At 50.5% G+C, this 16,352-nt stretch overlaps 1 protein-coding gene and 1 pseudogene across 1 annotated transcript in view; one reads left to right on the top strand and one right to left on the bottom strand.

The window, feature by feature from the left end:
* Nucleotides 1-320: 320 nt before the first annotated feature.
* On the top strand, nt 321-1,952 carry LOC137662748 (cytochrome P450 1B1 pseudogene; annotated as a pseudogene).
* Nucleotides 1,953-4,706: 2,754 nt separating this feature from the next.
* The window catches only part of RMDN3 (regulator of microtubule dynamics 3), a 30,261-nt gene continuing 18,615 nt past the window's right edge, over nt 4,707-16,352 (bottom strand). Inside the window, exons 7-12 of the mRNA XM_068397754.1 lie at nt 16,266-16,341; nt 15,208-15,285; nt 13,997-14,095; nt 12,006-12,059; nt 9,609-9,689; nt 4,707-8,061 (exon numbers count right to left, since the gene is read on the bottom strand). Of these exons, the coding sequence (XP_068253855.1) occupies nt 8,008-8,061; nt 9,609-9,689; nt 12,006-12,059; nt 13,997-14,095; nt 15,208-15,285; nt 16,266-16,341 (442 nt within the window). The 3' untranslated portion in view covers nt 4,707-8,007. The remainder of the gene's footprint in view (nt 8,062-9,608; nt 9,690-12,005; nt 12,060-13,996; nt 14,096-15,207; nt 15,286-16,265; nt 16,342-16,352) is intronic.

Genomic DNA, 16,352 nt, shown 5'->3' with positions numbered 1-16,352 from the left:
CCGGGGCGGCAGCTCTGGTTTTGGGGAGGGAATAGGTCGTTATAGGAATTTCCTCCCTCCCAGATGAATTTTCCCTGCCGGTTGCCTCCCCAAGCGCCCACAGCGGCGCGCGCAGCCAGGCAGAGAGCCCAGCACCCCCCTTTTCCACACACACCCCCCCGTTTTCTTGCTCCGCCCGGCTCCGTGCGCCCCGTCGGGCACCGGCTCCCCCCCCACAGCACCGGGCGGGCTCTGCCGGGGGAGGGGACAGGCTCGGCCCCCTCGGAGCCGGCTACAAAGCGGCTCGGAGCAGCGGCCCCGGGGGCAGAGCGGCCGCGGCCATGAGCGCTGCGGGCAGCCCCGACGGGGCGGCCCCGGGGCCGGCGCTGCTGCTGGCCATGGGTGCCCTCCTGCTGCTGGCCCTGGGTGCCCTCGGACCCCTCCTGCTCCAGGCCATGGGTGCCCTCGGACCCCTCCTCCTGCTGGCCCTGGGAGCCCTCCTGGTGCTGTCCAGGGCTCGCCGTCGTGCCGGGACGCAGCAGGGGCTCTGGGGCAGCCGGAGCCCCCCGGGACCCTTCGCTTGGCCCTTGGTGGGCAACGCGCTGCAGCTGGGCCGCCTGCCCCACCTGGCTCTGGGGCGGATGGCGCGGCGCTACGGCCCCGTCTTCCAGCTGCGGCTGGGCCGCCGGCGCGTCGTGGTGCTGCACGGCGAGGCCGTCATCCGGCGGGCGCTGGTGGGGCTGGGCACCCGCTTCGCCGGCCGCCCCGATTTCCCCTCCTTCCAGCTGGTGTCCGGAGGGCACAGCGTGGCCTTCGGCTCCTGCTCGCCGCGCTGGAGGGCCCGCCGGCGCCTGGCCCACGCCGCCCTGCGCGCCCGCTCGACGGCGGCCGAGGTGGAGCGGCACGTGGCGGCCGAGGCGGCGGAGCTCGTCCGGCTCCTCCTGCGGCGCAGCCGGGGCGGCGCCTACTTCGAGCCCTCCCCCCTGCTGGTGGTGGCCAACGCCAACGTCCTCTGCGCCCTCTGCTTCGGCCGCCGCTACAGCCACGCCGACAGCGAGTTCACGGCGCTGCTGGGCCGCAACGACCGCTTCGGGCAGACGGTGGGGGCGGGCAGCGTGGTGGACGTGCTGCCCTGGCTCCTGCGCTTCCCCAACCCCGTGCGCCGCGTCTTCCGCGACTTCCAAGCCCTCAACCGGGAGCTGCACGGCTTCGTGCGCGCCAAGGTGGCGCAGCACCGGCAGACCTTCGACCCGCGCGTCACCCGCGACGTCAGCGACGCCATGATCGCCGCGGTGGAGCGTGGGGAGAGGCCCCCCGAGGGCCTGGGGCCCGAGGATGTGGAGGGCGCCATGACCGACATCTTCGGCGCGGGGCAGGACACCACGTCCACAGCGCTCGCGTGGGTGCTCCTGCTGCTGCTCAAGCACCCGCGGCTCCAGCGGGAGCTCCAGGCCGAGCTGGACCGCGTGGTGGGACGCTCCCGGTTGCCCACGGCCGAGGACCGGCCCCACCTGCCCCTCGTGGAGGCCTTCATCTGCGAGACGCTGCGCTACAGCAGCTTCGTGCCCATCACCATCCCACACGCTACCATGGACGACGTGGAGCTCGAGGGCTTCCACATCCCCAAGGGCACCGTGGTCTTCATCAACCAGTGGTCGGTCAACCACGACAGTGGCAAGTGGCCCGACCCGGAACGCTTCGACCCCGCGCGCTTCTTGGACGCGCAGCAGCGCCTGGACCGCGACCGTGCCGGCGGCATCATGATCTTCTCGGCCGGCCAGCGGCGCTGCATCGGCGACCAGCTCGCCAAGCTCCAGCTCTTCCTCTTCACCGCCATCCTCCTCCACCAGTGCTCCTTCCACGCCAACCCGGCGGAGCACCTCACCATGGACTGCGTGCACGGGCTGGCGCTGAAGCCGCGGCCCTTCACCGTCACCGTGCGGCAGCGGCACCCCGCGCCCACCCAGCCCTGAGCGTCGGCGGGGCCCGTCTGTGCTGCACCCCCTTGGGTTGGAGCTGGCAGGGCCGGGGTGTGGGGTTGGATCCAGCACCTCCCTGCCCCGCGGGGTGAAGGGCAGCGAGTCCCCGCAGCAATAAATGCCCTTGACGCGGGACCTGGCTCTGCTCGTTTCTCTGGGGGGTGGCAGCTGGAAGCATCCTTCACACCCCAGCCCCCCCTCCTCCATCCCCTGAGCTCTCCCACCCCAGGACGGATCAAAACCCACCTCCCCACAGGGACCTCCCTGCAAGGACCAGACCCCCCACTTCACCCCAGGGTGCAGCGAGGAGGAATTTGCTTCACCTACTGCAGCAAAAGGCTGGAGGAGGATAGTGGGGGGGATGCACTTCCCAACATCAAGGAAAGCCCCGCGGGAGCTAAGGGAGGCTGGGGGGATCTTGTTGATGGAGCTTAAGAAGCATTTAAGGAGCAGTTGCCAGGGTGTAGGAGGATGGCCCCATCAGTTAGAAGCCATGAGCAAGTCTCCCTGCTCCGATTTGGGTGTGGAAGGAGGTCTGGGAAGGCTTTGGGGGGCTTTCTCACACCCCCTTCCACCCAGACCCCACTGGTGGCTTGTGGCATGGGGTGGAGGGCCACCTCCCTGGGGACAGAACAACCCAGGGAAGGTGTTTCTCCTCTACAAGCCTCTGCTTGGAGCAGGAAGAGGCTGTGGGCACCCAGAAGTAGGTTGGAATGAGTACGGGAACAGCCCCGGGGCCTCAGCCCTCCTCTTTAAGCCATCCCAGAGCATCTCAAGTCCATCTCGCACTGCAGTGCTGCTGGTGGCACCGGTATGACCATGACACCGGTATGACCGTGACACCCATGATCAACAGAAGCAACACGCCCACCATAACCCCACAGGACCCAGCGCAAGACGAAGGCAGCAGCAGCCAGTGCAGGTGATAGAATCACAGACTGGTTTGGGTTGGAAGGGACCTCAAAGATCATCTGGTCCCAACCCTCTGCCCTGGGCAGGGAAAGGCAGTTGAAGCCTCAAGCTGAGACTCACGTCCCTCAGGCTCTGTGTGAACCCATCTGCATGTTGAGGGTGTTTTGCTCCCCCTTCTTGTCCCCCACCCACCAAAAAAAGAGGTCAGGTCGCTGCTGCTCATCAGGAACCCACTGGATGCTGATAAATCTGCTCCCAGCACTCGAACGATTTTGCAATACTTTGACCACCTCATTTCTCATGTTCAGCTGGAAGATGCTCTCTGTTACCAAGCAAGACACACCCGAGACCTGGCTGCAGACCCAAGCACCCAAGCAATCAGCCCACCACTGATCTTGCCTTCCAAACAATTCCCTGCAGGTCCGTAAGCGACGCAGCGCCGGGAGCCCAGACCAACCTCAGAGCCCTTTCTGCTTCTCATAAACAGTTATTAAACCCTGACCCAAAGGCTTTTACCTTCCACCCCGCAGCCACGCCGACACCAGCCCAGTAAACACGCTGATTTTTGTTACAGGACGCATTTATAACGATGGGACTCTCCAGCCAGAGGCCAACCCTGTATTACCCTGTCTGCCTTCAGGGTCTTGAGCCCTTCTTGGATTTTTACTTTTGGGAAAGCAAAAATTAAATACATCTTACAAAGAGAACTAAACCTCTGGCTGCTGGAGTTACCCAGAGCACGTTTCCATGCCCCACACTGCCATGTCTGCCCGCACGTGCAGAACCACAAGCACTGCAGGTCTGTAGCAAGCTGTAACTGTGCTCATCCTTATCCCCCCCTCTTTCCTCCCCAATTTTAACTTCACTTTTTCTTCACAGTGAAAACGCCTCCCTAAGGGCAGCTTTTTCTCTGATTTTCCTACGTGCTTTGCACACAATACTCAAACACGAGCCAAGTCAACTGATGCCAATTAAAACAAGACCACAAGCCTGCTGCTTGCAATCCCCCCCTCCAGGTTGTCGCCCAAACCACGCAGGGGCTGGGCAGGGCGGATTCTGCCAGGGGATTTCCAAGGCATTACGAGTGTCACTGAACCAAAGAAATCTGGGGTCAGAACTGAGCCGGGCGTTGGAACGACTGTCCCATTCCCAGGAGGAAGCGATGTTGACATTTCTATTCCAATCCCGAGTCAGAAGTTTCCCAGTTTTTCCCAGCACATGGAGAGGTGGCCACAGCTCTGGTGTCCCCCTTTATTGGGAACCAACCCCATGACCGCATTCAGATGCTTTCAAACCCTTCTCTCTCCACAGGCTGCCCTGTCCCAGAGGCTCAGCGCTGAGCTCCTCTCCACGATGTCCAAGTTACTTAAAACCATTCTCCCACCCATGCTCTAAGCCACCACTCCCCCGATCGCTAAGTTAACACTCAAGTACTGCAAAACATCCCTTGTAAAAGTCATTCAGAAACTTGTGATGGTCCAAGAGTCAGAGATTTACACAAAACCACAGGGGACCTACGTGTGCATCCCCGGGTCGGTGTCCCCAGTGTGTCCCACCTTTGGCTAAGCCAGGAACCTGCAGGTACCACAGGTCTCATCCTGCACAACCCCCTTTTCTGCTTCTGGGGTCCTCTTCTCCCCAGAGCAGATGACCTTGGCAGGATGCCCCTGGTATCGGCTCCTTCTCTTGGGCAAAGCAAAACTCTCTGTAAGGTGCAATGTGAAATAAAAGGAGCTAAACCCCAGGCAGCCTGAAGCCCCCCGAGCCAACACGAGCACAGCCTGTGTGGTGGGGAAGCTGATGATGGCCTTTAGGATCACGAACACTCGCACCAGGTCACAACTCATCACCCACCTTTATTTAAAAACAAGTTTACTCAGAGCACGTCGCTCGCCACAGAGCGTGGCTGTATCACCTTGGTGCATTTTAAAACCACGAGCAGTAGTTGTTGCACTGACACACAGAATGTGCTACAGGTGTAACCCACGGCATCACAAACAGCGTTACACAGACAATAACATCACTGCCCCTTCATGTCCTGTGTCACCTGGCACAGCCACCCCGTGTACGATACAACGATGGTACAGAGATCTCCACCCTGGGTTTCTTCACCTATAGATGTATTGGCATAAAAAGCAGGAGAGCACCACAGGTAACTTCTGAGCAGGATCCCCTCCTCCTTATTGATAAATATTCCAAACAGAACAGCCCAGTGAGGATACATTCATTAAATAGCTTCAGTTATTCTTTAGTATCATCCTTTAACCACAGGTAGGTATGTTTTAAAATTAAGAGCAGCTCCAGGAAATTCTTCTCTCTCGCCCTGGGGTAAGCCCAGAAGAACTCACCTGGGTGGGACCAGGACAGTGCATCCCTCTGCCCAAACTGCACCAGGCGAGTTTCTCGTCCTGGCACATGCACAGCGCAGGCGTCCGCGAGGAATTCACATTGTGCTCGGGGATCAGTCTGCAGAGCACGTGCTGATTTTAAAAAGGCTCCATCTCCACGCTGTCTGAGAGCTGCTGAAGCGCATCCTCCCCCTGGAGCTTCCCTGTCCCCAGCCCAAGAGCAGCCTGCACATTTACTGCTAAAACCCAACAGATCCCCAGCGTTATCCATGGGGAAGCGTTTGAGCTCCCAGCCTCGCCTCATCTCCACAGCAAGCTGCGCTGCTACAATTAAATTATGTTAATTCGTCACATTCCTCCTAGTCACAACAAGCCAGGAAAAGGGAAAACCAACCCCAGAAAGGTTCTTTTGATCGTTATGTCATAACTCCCCGGGGATCAGACCGAAGCTGGCAAAAGACAGCTTTTATCTGCACTTGAAAGGAGCTGTGTGTCCTGTCATCACCTCTCATCGTGTCGAGAGGCGTTAATTAGGTTCCAGCAGATAGAGCAGGCTAGAAAAAACACCATGCTCGACACAAACTAGCAGTGCTGCAGGCAGGAGCTGCCCTGGAAACCCTTCCTCAGGAAAACCAGACCAGACCCTCAGCTTCAGATCCCCCGAGACAGGGACAAGGCCACACACATGAAGGATACGAGGGAGCAAGATGCCAGACCCTGCTCTTAGGAGCCAAAACTGAAATCTATTTTTTTTTAAAAACCCCACAGAAGTGAGGCAGGGAAAGCTCAAAGCATTCACCAAAGGTCTGGAATAGAATAGATGGGAGTTGAAAGGCTGCACCCGTGTGAGATCATCCAAATGACACCCAAGGAGAATAATTACCATCATCTCATTAGCACCTTCTCCTCCAGGGAAGCAGGTTATCTCAAAGACAGAGGCTCTGCTCACAGCCCCACACGACTGCACTAAATGCCTTCTCCCCCTGAGAAGAAAATCACTTCAGCTTCTATCTGTGAGAAGCCCAAGAGTTTTGGCCCCAGTTTCTGGACACGCTGTTGGTCTGTAACCCAGAGCCGGGTTTTTCTCCAGAAAAACAACCCTGCAAATCTTCCATGAAAGAATCAAGTTGCTGATCATCAACTTTTGGATATCACTGTTGCGAATTTCCCAGCTTGGCTTAAGCAATCAAAAAGAAAATAGCTGAAAAAACTTGTGCAAATATTTAAAGATTGGATGTTTGGAAGAAAAATAAAATGTTGTCCACTGGGAAATATGCAAAATGAGAGATTCACACCAAGTGAAAAAGGCAGCTCCATCAGGCCAGGGAAGAACCCAGCGAGCACAAACCAAAGCCCTGCAATCACAGATCAAGTGCCCACTCACAGTAAGGGGACACAGGGATCAAGAGCCCACCAGGACTCAGGGCTCCACCTATAATTATTGATTTTTATTGTTTCAGTCAAATCAAGCTAATTGCACACTTGCCTGGATCTCGTGAGATGAGTTCAGCACCAAAATCTGAGAGAGTTTAATTTGGACAAACAAACAAACAAGCTGAAAAGTGCCAAATCCATAAAATGGGAAGTTTTAAAGCTCCAGTTTGCCACACATTTCCCCTTCGGTGTTATTTTCACAAAGTAAAAAACCCATCAGCTTAATATACACGTGCAAGGGACTAAAAAAGGTGATTAAGAAGTGTTCTACTCTTGCACTTTTTCACTTGACACTTCACAAACACTACACAATGTAACAAACATTAAAAAATGAGCTCAGTGCAGTTAGCTGCCAGCTGAAACCTGGAGGGATATCACGAAAGCCTCGCTAAATATTGGGGGAAATTTTTAGGTCTTGCTTCCCCCTGTGTGCCAGGGTACAAAGCTCTCCAGTTCTGCTGGTACCCACATGTCAGTCGTCAGCTTCACCTTCTCGGTGTCGCCAATGAGCCACAAAGAACCAGCAGCAGAACACCCCAGGGAAGCATCAGCTTTGCCACAGAATATTCCTGTTCCCATAACCAGCGTCTCATCGATAAATAACTACTTTTCAAACTAAGTTATTACATCTAAGCCATAGCAGCATCGTTTAGAGGGGTGTAGATTTCCAATCTGCACAATAAGAGCCAGGAATCTGACACCTGCACAGTAAAAGTCAAGAATTTTACCTCACCTAAACATCTGTGAAAGGGATGTAACCAGTTATTTCAACTGGTTCAAGTAATACATATTATTAAGGAAAAGAGAAATCAATTAATCTGGAAAAAATTTTGGCTGAAGACTTCCTCAGGAACCAGTTGAGAGCTCACCAGCAAGCAGGCCTGAAGTTCAGGCTGTCAGGTAGGTAGAGTCTGTGATATAAAAGATATGTGTGTATATATAAATATGTATATATTTGTGTATATATTTTTATATCACAAAGTATATATCTTGCATATATATATGATATATATATATATATATATAATCACAAATATTTTTATATCACAAATTCTACCTATACACCCCCATACAGGTTTTTAGGAATTTGACAGTTTTCAGGAATTCGACAGTTTTCAGGAATTTTAAAATCAAACACATGCAGTGCTGTAAGAAGGAAAATTATACAAAGTTTTATCCGATTAAATCCCACCAAGGTCTCTTCCTGGACGTGCTGACGAGCCTGCTGCGTGTTTTTTCCTGTAAACTCTTGTGGCTTATCCACCAAGTGCCATCGGAGTTGTCAGGATGATGAAACCCCTTTAACTGGAATTTTTCTGTCTGTGCAGTATCAAGTGGAACGAGCCTTCACAGATTCACTCCTGCAGGACCGACCGCATCTCTTCGAGTTCCCTCTCGCTTTCTGCATCCTGGAAATGCAGTAAGAGAACAGATAAACACACAGCCTCATTGAAACAATTAAAAAAGAGAGTTTCCCTTTTCTTCTCCAACCCCATACGAGGTTTTAAGTTTATCCCAGCCTTACTTTTTCCCCCCTAATGCTCCCCCCCACCCCTCGTACCACTGTCTTTGAAGCCTATTTAAGCTTTCCAAGTATCAAGGAGTTTCTCTCATGTTTCGTTTTGTGAGATGAGAACTGACAACCAGAGCAGCCTCTGCTCCCTCACTGACTTTCAGTCTGGATAAATGCCTTTGCAAACATTCTCATCATCAACCAAACAACTTCCATCACGCTGAGAAGGAAAAACAAAGACTTACCCAAAGCCACTTAAGCACTGGCTTCCTTACTCGACTCCCACTTTTAATTTCAGAGCAGCAGAGAGAATTAACTGTTCATGACTCTCCTGCCTGTAGCTCTCTCCTGGTGTTTCCTGAAAATCTCAGTGCTTTTCTGATTCAACTCTCACGCCTGCAGCACATCTATTTCTTGTTCTTTTGGAAAAGATCTTTTATTTATCAGCCAAACCTTTCTACCTCTGTCTAGAGAGGCTTCCAACCAGCGTAGGATGAGGAAGCTCCTCACGAGGCAGAGCTGGATCTTTCCTTCTGCAGGGAGTAACTTCTGCTCCATGCCCTGGTTTCCCCACATCTGGCAGCAGCCTGTGGCCAAGTGGTTTAGGCGATGCTGGCCAGGGCCCTGCAGATGGTAGCCCAGGCAAGCCAGCTCCTTGCCAGACGGTCTGCCAAGATCTCTTGCATACTTGTGGTTTGAGTCTCGGCATAATACTTTCGCTACAGCAACCTAAAAACTAATTATGGCCTTAAAAGCAGAGTGGCAAAAGAGCTCCCAGGTGGGGACCACTGCCCCATGGCAGTTCCTACAAGGCAGTACAGGCTGCTCTCCAAAACCCAGCACAAGTAACAAAAGAGCTGAAATATCCTAGATATTAAACACAAAAAAGCTGTGAGCTCAGGAGCTCACGTGGCACCAAGGGAATTAAGGGTGGCTGCTCCTCCAGAGCCACACAGGTAATTAGAAGTGCTCCAGCCCTAGGACAACCACTCAGCTTAAGTGGCCCCATCTGAATTGAGCTGGCCAGGCATGACAGTGCTCAAAGGAACGAACCTTCCCCAAAATGGGGGTACTGGGAAGTGTTCTGCAGCTGCTCAGCAGTCTTGCAGACCCTCCAGTTTATGAGCTGCAGTGCTGAACACATGCAGGGCATTCAGGTGTGTCTGTACCCAAACCCTGCAAGCAGCACAGAACTTGCACAGTGGTCTGCTGGACTTCTAAGCCCATATCAGACATACTCACAGCTTCTTAATATTTTTCATTACTTTGCTGAATTGCTTTAGGCATTCGGATAAGAGGTCCCAAGAGAAGAAGAGAGCCCACGCTAAGGAACAAAATACTTTAAAACCTGGGCTCACGAGCTGGAACATCTCTTAGAAAACAATGTTATCTTTGTAACCGTTTCATCTCTGCTCATCATCATGTGCTTACTGAGACTGCTACCTCTTTTGTGTTAACTGGCAGCTCTGAAGCAAGATTCATCCAGAGGACAGCTGCAGAGTTGTTCCCCAGGTCCCTGCAACACTGTGAAGAAAAGATGACAAGGTGAGAGGAGTTAAATGGGAAAAAATAGGCAGCAGATGTAACTGAGCAGTTATGGACCCTGGCAACTGATAGAGAGAGCTATTTCTCTCTCTTAACCAGGCTTCTGGCTCTTCCTGCAGCATCCTTCACTCACAAAACACTATAATCACCATCAGACTATGCAATACTAGATTTCCTTCTTTGTTTTGGGCAAGGAGGTTGGTTTTTTTGCTTGGAGATTAAGGTTTCCCCGTGATTTTCACCATTTTCCAAGTTCTATTTTTATTTCCACTTACACAGACACGATTCCTCACCCCGCTTTCATCATAAAACCTCCACAACTGAGCACATCATCTTACAAAGCTTGTATTCCCCCGGTTGTCAAAAATGAGCTTCAACATCTAACACTGACGGGTGTCTCAGGGCTCACAGTAGGTGTGAAATACTCCTCATCATGAACTCTTCTCCAACAGCAGAGAAACAGTCACCCCGCTGGGTAACAGGAAGGTTTTCAGTGCCTAGAGAGTCCTGGAGGCATTTGGGGACTACAAAACAAGCATGGTAAGAGGAAGTGGTTGCTAAAAACCCCAACATTAGTAATGCAGTTAATCATGGCTGTAATTGCCAACACACAGTTAGGATAAGGACAACAGTTAAACTCCTGCAGGGCTGGTACTGCAGACTCTTAAATGTCACTGCACAGCGTGTGCATGTGTGTGTTTTGGTGATTTTCCTGAGTCGTGGGATAGTTCTAACAGAGAACTATCTGTTCTGCTGTGAGTGCTGTCAGACTTCTGCATCTGGTGAATTCAAAATAGATGGAGTCATGGGCATCCTGGAAGCCTTTAAAAACCCCCTGTCCCTGTATATCAGTCAAACACATCAGAACACAACTATAAAACACAATTCTTTTTTTTTATTTGAAGTTTGACCCATCAGAGTACTACCTCCTTCAAAACAATTAGATAACAATTGCACTTCTTAAATTTTCTGATTAAGGATGTGATCCAAAGCAACAGAGTCTGGGCTTCAGGGAAAAAAAAAAACCCAAACCCAAAATCAAACAGACACAAGCAGTCCTATTAACTCCCAGGCTAATTTGTGTTTGCAGGGTAATTTCTGAAGCTAAATAACATCTGCCAGACATGTGGTGAACTGTCAGTCCAACCAAAACATATCATTACATACAGTGAAACCCAAATTTTTTACATCAACTCTGAAAATCTGTTCAGGTTAAGACTTGCAAGGATTTGCTGCTGCAGCTTCACTGGAGTAAGTTCCAAGTCTTCCAATCTTTACTCTATACATGACATTTAGGGGTGATTTTGAATGTCTGTGAATGCTGGCTATATTTACAAGCAGAGAGAAGCAATTAAGAGCACATTTCACCATGGTACAAAAGGCTAGCTGGTGTATGAATACGTGGTGGATTTCACCTAACAGACTCATCACCAAGCACCCAGAGTGAGCTGCAGTACATCAAAGACAAAATCCAGCTGGTGGGAAGGCTACTACACCTCCTGCTGGGTTTTCCTCCTCTGCTGTCACCTTCATTCTCCTTTAATGAGATGATTCTTATTCAGAAATAAATTCTGCATCTAGGTTCCAGTAATAATGTACTCCAGACCAAGCAGACCCTACGGCTTGCACGCTGCCCTGATACAATTCACATTCTTTGGGACGTTGGGAATTCAGGAATTGCACAGAGAATGACTGCAGCTACTCTTTGCTGTGCCCACTCTGGCTAACATTTCTAAAGCTATTCGGGCTTTAAATATTTCTACACTCCAACTAGAGGTTGTAGGAATTAAGCAGTAATTTTAACATTCAAGAGTTCAAAACCAACTGTTCCCTCAATGCAAACAAAAAGATCTTGGGAGCCCCAGCTCCAGGCACTCGTGGTGTATTTAACCATCGCTCAAGACTCCCACCTGTATTGGTAAAACAGAGACATCCTTTATCCTTTACTTTTCCCCATCATTCTCTTTCTGCATACACCACACAAACCCATGGTGGTGGGATTAAACCTCCAGCCTGTGGCTTACACGTTACCAGTGCCACTTTATATAGAATTTAATCTGTTAATAAAGAAGGATGCTCCCCTGGATGGCTCAAAGGCAAAACCCTCCCTGAATTTTAGTGCCTCTGCACTAGATGATTTGGCCTTTTTTAGAAATGTTATCATCTTATAAAATCTTGCTTCCTCATGGAGTAATTTCCACGTGCTTAGCACTTCACAGCCAAAGCTAATTTTTTAATACATTTCTTATCCCAGAAGCATACACTGAACTAAGAAAGCACCAAGTGCCTGGTTACCTTGGCGATGTAAACTCTTCCTGCTCTGGAAAACCCTGGGCTCAGCTCCTCAACCTACAAAGAACAGAGGGGAGGGTGGGACAGGCAGAGAGAAGCAGACATTAGCATATGCAAGGGACATGATTAATGCCTGTATCAGGCTTATTGCATCTCTTAAAAAAAAATAAATCCATGACTAAACCCTACTTTTGTAAATGCATCAATCAGTGTAGGAATTTTTCATAGGCTCGCCTGGCTGGGTTAGCAAAGCCCTCAGGTTCTCACCAAGTGCCTGTGACCCAACGCACAACACTCACACTCTCACATAACATCAGGGTCATGGAAGAAGGGTGAGGTGGGAGTCGAGCACCCAAAGCTCAGGGACGCTCAGGAGCAGCCTGATGACCTCCTCCCGCCCGCATGCGTGCCCTGCCTCTAACCTCCTTGCCCAGTCTCATCCACTTGGGCTCCTCCAGAACACGCTGGTGCCAAACCTCAGCAATCTTCCCCCAGTTTTTATCTGCTCCTTCCCAGCTACCAACTCCCAGTTTCCTAGTTCCCACATCCCTCTCCCTCCTTCCATTCACCTCCGTTAGTCATCACTCTCCAAGCAGCTTTGTTCCAGCATGTTCCTATTACAAACCCTTGGCTCGACCCGCATCCCATCAGCATCCAAACTCCCCCACACGCTCCACCAAGGTCGCCCAGACCCCAGAGGAGGCACTGAGAGCCCAACACAGACAACGTTCCTCCTCGTAATTCTGTTGTCTGCCCTTAGACCTAGTTCAGCTTGTGACTAACTCGGAGCTGCAACTTGCTGGCAGATGTCCCTTCCCCTGCAGCACGCCAGCTGGGGCTGAAAGCTGAAATGATTCTGCTGGGATGTGGGAAGGGCACTTGTTCAGGGGGTAATTAGCTTCCAGAGGGATGTTTTGGGGTCCTTTTAGAATTCTCTCCGTGTTTGACCAAAGCTAAACCTCAGAAAAATGCAAGTTCCTGTTTCAAACCACAGCCCCGCTCTGACTTATCAGTAAAAGTGACAGGCTATTTTTCTCTCTAATGAAGAGAAACAAAACACTTTGCCTCAAACTTATCTCTGAAATGAGTTAACCACTTTGGCTGAAAAAATATATTGCCTGTCACCAGATACCTCCTAAGAATTAATTTCAGGAAATACATAAGCAATGTGCCCCTGAAACCTTCAAGTAGCTGTCTTCAAAAGTTTGAACTGAGAAGTCTGACCTAATCAGCCAGCCTTTTAATACAATATTCTGAGAGAAATTAAAATGACAGAATGTTCTGAGTGTCTACACAAGAGCTCCAACAGCTCTTACAGACCCTGAAGGAGTACAGGCCACATGCACTCAGTACCAAGCAATGAATCACTCCGCTATGCAGCTTTTAAAAGGAAAACCAAACCCCTTAAAACCAACTCTGAACACTTTGGGGCTAGTTCTGAGGTCTTCAAAATCCCATCCTTCTGTCTGGCTGTTCTGTAACAGACGCTCCAACATTTCTGCTTTCACCAGCTTTTCTTCTGCAGGTTCTAGTTGATGGAAATGCACCACAGAATCACAGACTGGTTTGGGTTGGAGGGACCTTAAAGCCCATCCAGTCCCACCCCCCTGCCCCGGGCAGGACACCTTCCACCAGACCAGGTTGCTCCAAGCCCCATCCAACCTGGCCTTGAACACTGCCAGGGAGGGGGCAGCCACAGCTTCTCTGGGCAACCTGGGCCAGGCTCTCACCACCCTCACAGCAAAGAATTTCTTCCCAATATCTCATCTCAATCTCCCCTCTTTCAGTTTAAAACCGTTCCCCCTCGTCCTGTCACTACCTGCCCTTGTAAAAAGCCCTTCTCCAGCTTTCCTGTAGCCCCTTCAGGTGCTGGAATATGGTACCATGGAGCACCCAGGGAGTGAGGAGTTCAAGCAGAACACAAGTACTCCAGTCCCACACTCGTGACTGCACTTGTCAGGTCAGTGATCCCCTTGCTCATCACACTTGATTACCCGTAAGAAGTTCTGCAGCGCGTCCTGCACCGTGGCTGTAGGAAGGGCTTCAAACAAAGCAGAAGCAGTCTTTTTTTCAAGCCACCCCAGGTGGGAAACCTGCAGAGACAGTACAATGAAACTGTCAAGCCCACTAGAGACACAGCATATGCAAAGTACACAGACAAGGAGTTATCCAGCTTCTTGTAGCTGGCTCGGGCACCTGGGAGAAAGGCAAAGATCTTGTGTTGGTAGATTCTGGACAAGCAGCAAACTCCAGCCACAGAATTAAACCTGTTCTGCTTTTCCTCATCCTGAGACAGCTTTTGCAGCTCCATCTACCACCTGCCACACACACAATGCTCAAAGATAGATTCATCTCTACAGCTGAGCACTCCAGGCTGATGCCTTCCCACCAACAGATATTCACATTGAGAAACAGGCAGCTACAATTATTTCATGAAATCTTATTCTCCTGCTCCCAGCTCCTCTCTAAGAAACGCCCTGAAACTTCAGTGGGGGCAAGGATGCACAGGACTGGAACTTCTGACAATATCTTCATTTGATACTGTATAATTCTTATAATGCAGAACAGCAGAAGCACTAACATATTTCTACACACATCTGCTTCTGTTTCACAGCTTCAGCAGCCCCCAGAGCAGTAAGGCTGAGCAGAAAGTCCACATCAGAGTAACAAGCTGGGAGCTTCCACTAGTTTAGCTCGCTGCTCCTCTGTAATTACCTCCGTCAATTATCTCAGCTACGACCTCTGCAGTGTGACTTCATTATTGACAGCAGCAAAGCACTTGCAAATGGTGTACACTGAGAAGCAGACAGTTACTGTGAACTCTTATTTCTCTTTATAGGCACTAAATCTGATTTATGGTGTTTGACTCCAAGCTTTTCCCTGTCAAGAAATACAAAGCAGCCGGCACGCTGCTTCCAATCCCTCCAACACTCTGTGTAGCAAGGGCAGAGGAAGCACAGGCAGAGGACTGTACAGATATACTGTGTGCAGCAGCTCTTGCCAGCCCTGAAATGGCCTTGATCACACCCATATGTGCTTAAAGGATTGAAGGGAGTGTGTTTTTACTGAATAAAGCACGGGGAACAGTGAGCTAGTTTGCAGCTAGTGCTTTTCCTAATCCATTCCTTGCCATTTCACCTCCCACGCCGCCTGCAGTGACCAAAAAGCCAAGAGAACAGCAATAAATAGTAATGAACTGGTTTACCTGGTAACACCACCTGCCCAAAAGGTAGTAAGACTTTGGATCCTCTGGTTTCAGCTCAATCGCTTTATCAATGTGTTCCTGTGGAAAACCACCACCAACACACGTTACGTTTTTGTTATAAGCAAATACAACACCCACGAGAGCAGGCGAATAAATGTGGGAAGAGGAAAGGAAGGAGTCCACAATTTAAGTGTTGGTGATCAATAAAATTACAGCTACAAAGAGATTCCAAATTTTCTTAACATGCTTTCAGCAAACACGGAAAACCAGCATTTTATCAGCCTCAGGCAAGAATTAGCACACACAAAAAGGAAGCTGCCCTTCATTCTATTGTGCCACCTTTTCAGAGCTTTGGCACAACCAAATTACTGGTCATGTCAATAGCTGACGGGGTAATAATTATAGGTGGCCAGTTCTGTAGTAACTGTTCCAGTGGATCCTCTTACCCTGCAACATCCCTGCTGTGGACGACAGGCAAATAAAGGAGTCTGAGGCAGATTAAAACCCCTTTGAAAAATAACTGCTCTGCATTTAGGGGAGGGCACAAGCACGCTCACAGGCAGCTGCTGCAGAAGCGTTGGTGCTGTATCTTACTACCACGTGGTAATTCCATGTTTCAAGTTCTCGGTCTCATCATACACATACATTTTATTTGCAAAGTGCAGAGCCGGACCAGTCATTCCCATCCCACGTTGCTGGAATCACCCTCTTCAGCCCAAACCACCCACTCACAGCATCTCTTTGGGACCTATCGTGTTCCTAATAAGAGCTGGAGTGAATTTTCCTGACTTACTACGACAGAAATAAGTGGTGTTGCACAAAAACCAGCGCATCCTTTCTACTCATTTCTTCTCAGCAAGGGTCATTAGCCATTGGGAGGGGCTGCCCAGGGAGGTGGTGGAGTCACCATCTCTGGAGGGGTTTAAGAAAAGCCTGGCCATGGCACTTAGTGCCCTGGTCTAGTTGCCATGGTGGTGTCAGGGCAATGGTTGGACTCGATGATCCCTGAGGGCTCTTCTAACCTCATTGATTCTGTGATTCTGTGTGATTCTACTCACCTTAAAAACATACCCAGTCTGAATGCGCTTCTGAATGCTCTCGTGTTCTGATAACTGCCCACAGAGAACAGCGTACCTACACAGAGG

This window comes from Nyctibius grandis, chromosome 4 (genome assembly GCF_013368605.1).
Source record: "Nyctibius grandis isolate bNycGra1 chromosome 4, bNycGra1.pri, whole genome shotgun sequence".
Classification (NCBI taxonomy): Eukaryota; Metazoa; Chordata; class Aves; order Nyctibiiformes; family Nyctibiidae; genus Nyctibius; species Nyctibius grandis.
The sequence above is the reverse complement of the archived record's forward strand: the minus strand, read 5'-3'. Positions and strand labels throughout refer to the sequence as shown.